The sequence below is a fragment of the Plasmopara halstedii genome (genome assembly GCF_900000015.1).
Source record: "Plasmopara halstedii genome assembly, contig: Scaffold_292, whole genome shotgun sequence".
Lineage (NCBI taxonomy): Eukaryota > Oomycota > Peronosporomycetes > Peronosporales > Peronosporaceae > Plasmopara > Plasmopara halstedii.
Genome location: NW_020187213.1, coordinates 293,610 through 294,286, shown reverse-complemented (window position 1 = coordinate 294,286; position 677 = coordinate 293,610). Strand labels below are relative to the sequence as shown.

The 677-nt window shown below is 41.1% G+C and overlaps 1 protein-coding gene across 1 annotated transcript in view; it reads right to left on the bottom strand.

Annotated features, from left to right (window-relative positions):
* The window catches only part of PHALS_05888 (hypothetical protein PHYSODRAFT_336180), a gene marked incomplete at both ends in the record, with an annotated part of 458 nt that extends 199 nt beyond the window's left edge, over nt 1-259 (bottom strand). Inside the window, one exon of the mRNA XM_024723204.1 lies at nt 53-259. Within this exon, the coding sequence (XP_024574204.1) occupies nt 53-259 (207 nt within the window). The remainder of the gene's footprint in view (nt 1-52) is intronic.
* Between the last annotated feature and the right edge of the window lie 418 nt (nt 260-677).

Genomic DNA, 677 nt, shown 5'->3' with positions numbered 1-677 from the left:
ATAGCAAACGTCTTTACAGACTTCGATTTTTTTTAGTTGAGTATGCCCATACTTTCCCAACTTCCGTCTGGGTTGACGCATCCGTTTTCTTGAGCGTCCTGTCAAGATCCGTTGCCCAAACCGCTGCCTGGGTCTTTTGAGGGCGGTCATGGATGATAAGATTTTCCATGATGGCTTTTAGCTCTGCGACGTTGAGATCTGCGTTGCCGCCATATCTACCACCTGAGCTGGAAATAATTCGGGGATTGAAAAAGAACATCTCTATATCAATCGGACGATAATATCCTTGAACTCAGAATCCGAAATTAAACGATTGGAGTACATATCCACACTAAGCGATTTCAGTTGCTTGATGATTGAAGGATTATCATTGCCTAATTCAAGCTCTCCTTTCAGCTTGTCATATTCAGCTCTTAGAGAGTCTAACGGATCCTCAAGGTGGTCATGGAAGTTATACTGAAGATGTGTAATCGCAAGGATCTCTTTGAACAGTTTTCTATCATCGATACTGAGCTTGTCATATGAAGCTTGATCGATATGATTCTTATACACAAGAGTTCGGATCATTGATTGTAGACTATCACTGATTTGACATTTGGGTCCGCATTTGCGGCGATTGGGTTGAACAATCAAAAGGGTTTTGTTATCAAGATCAGGAATTCTGATATACTTACTAT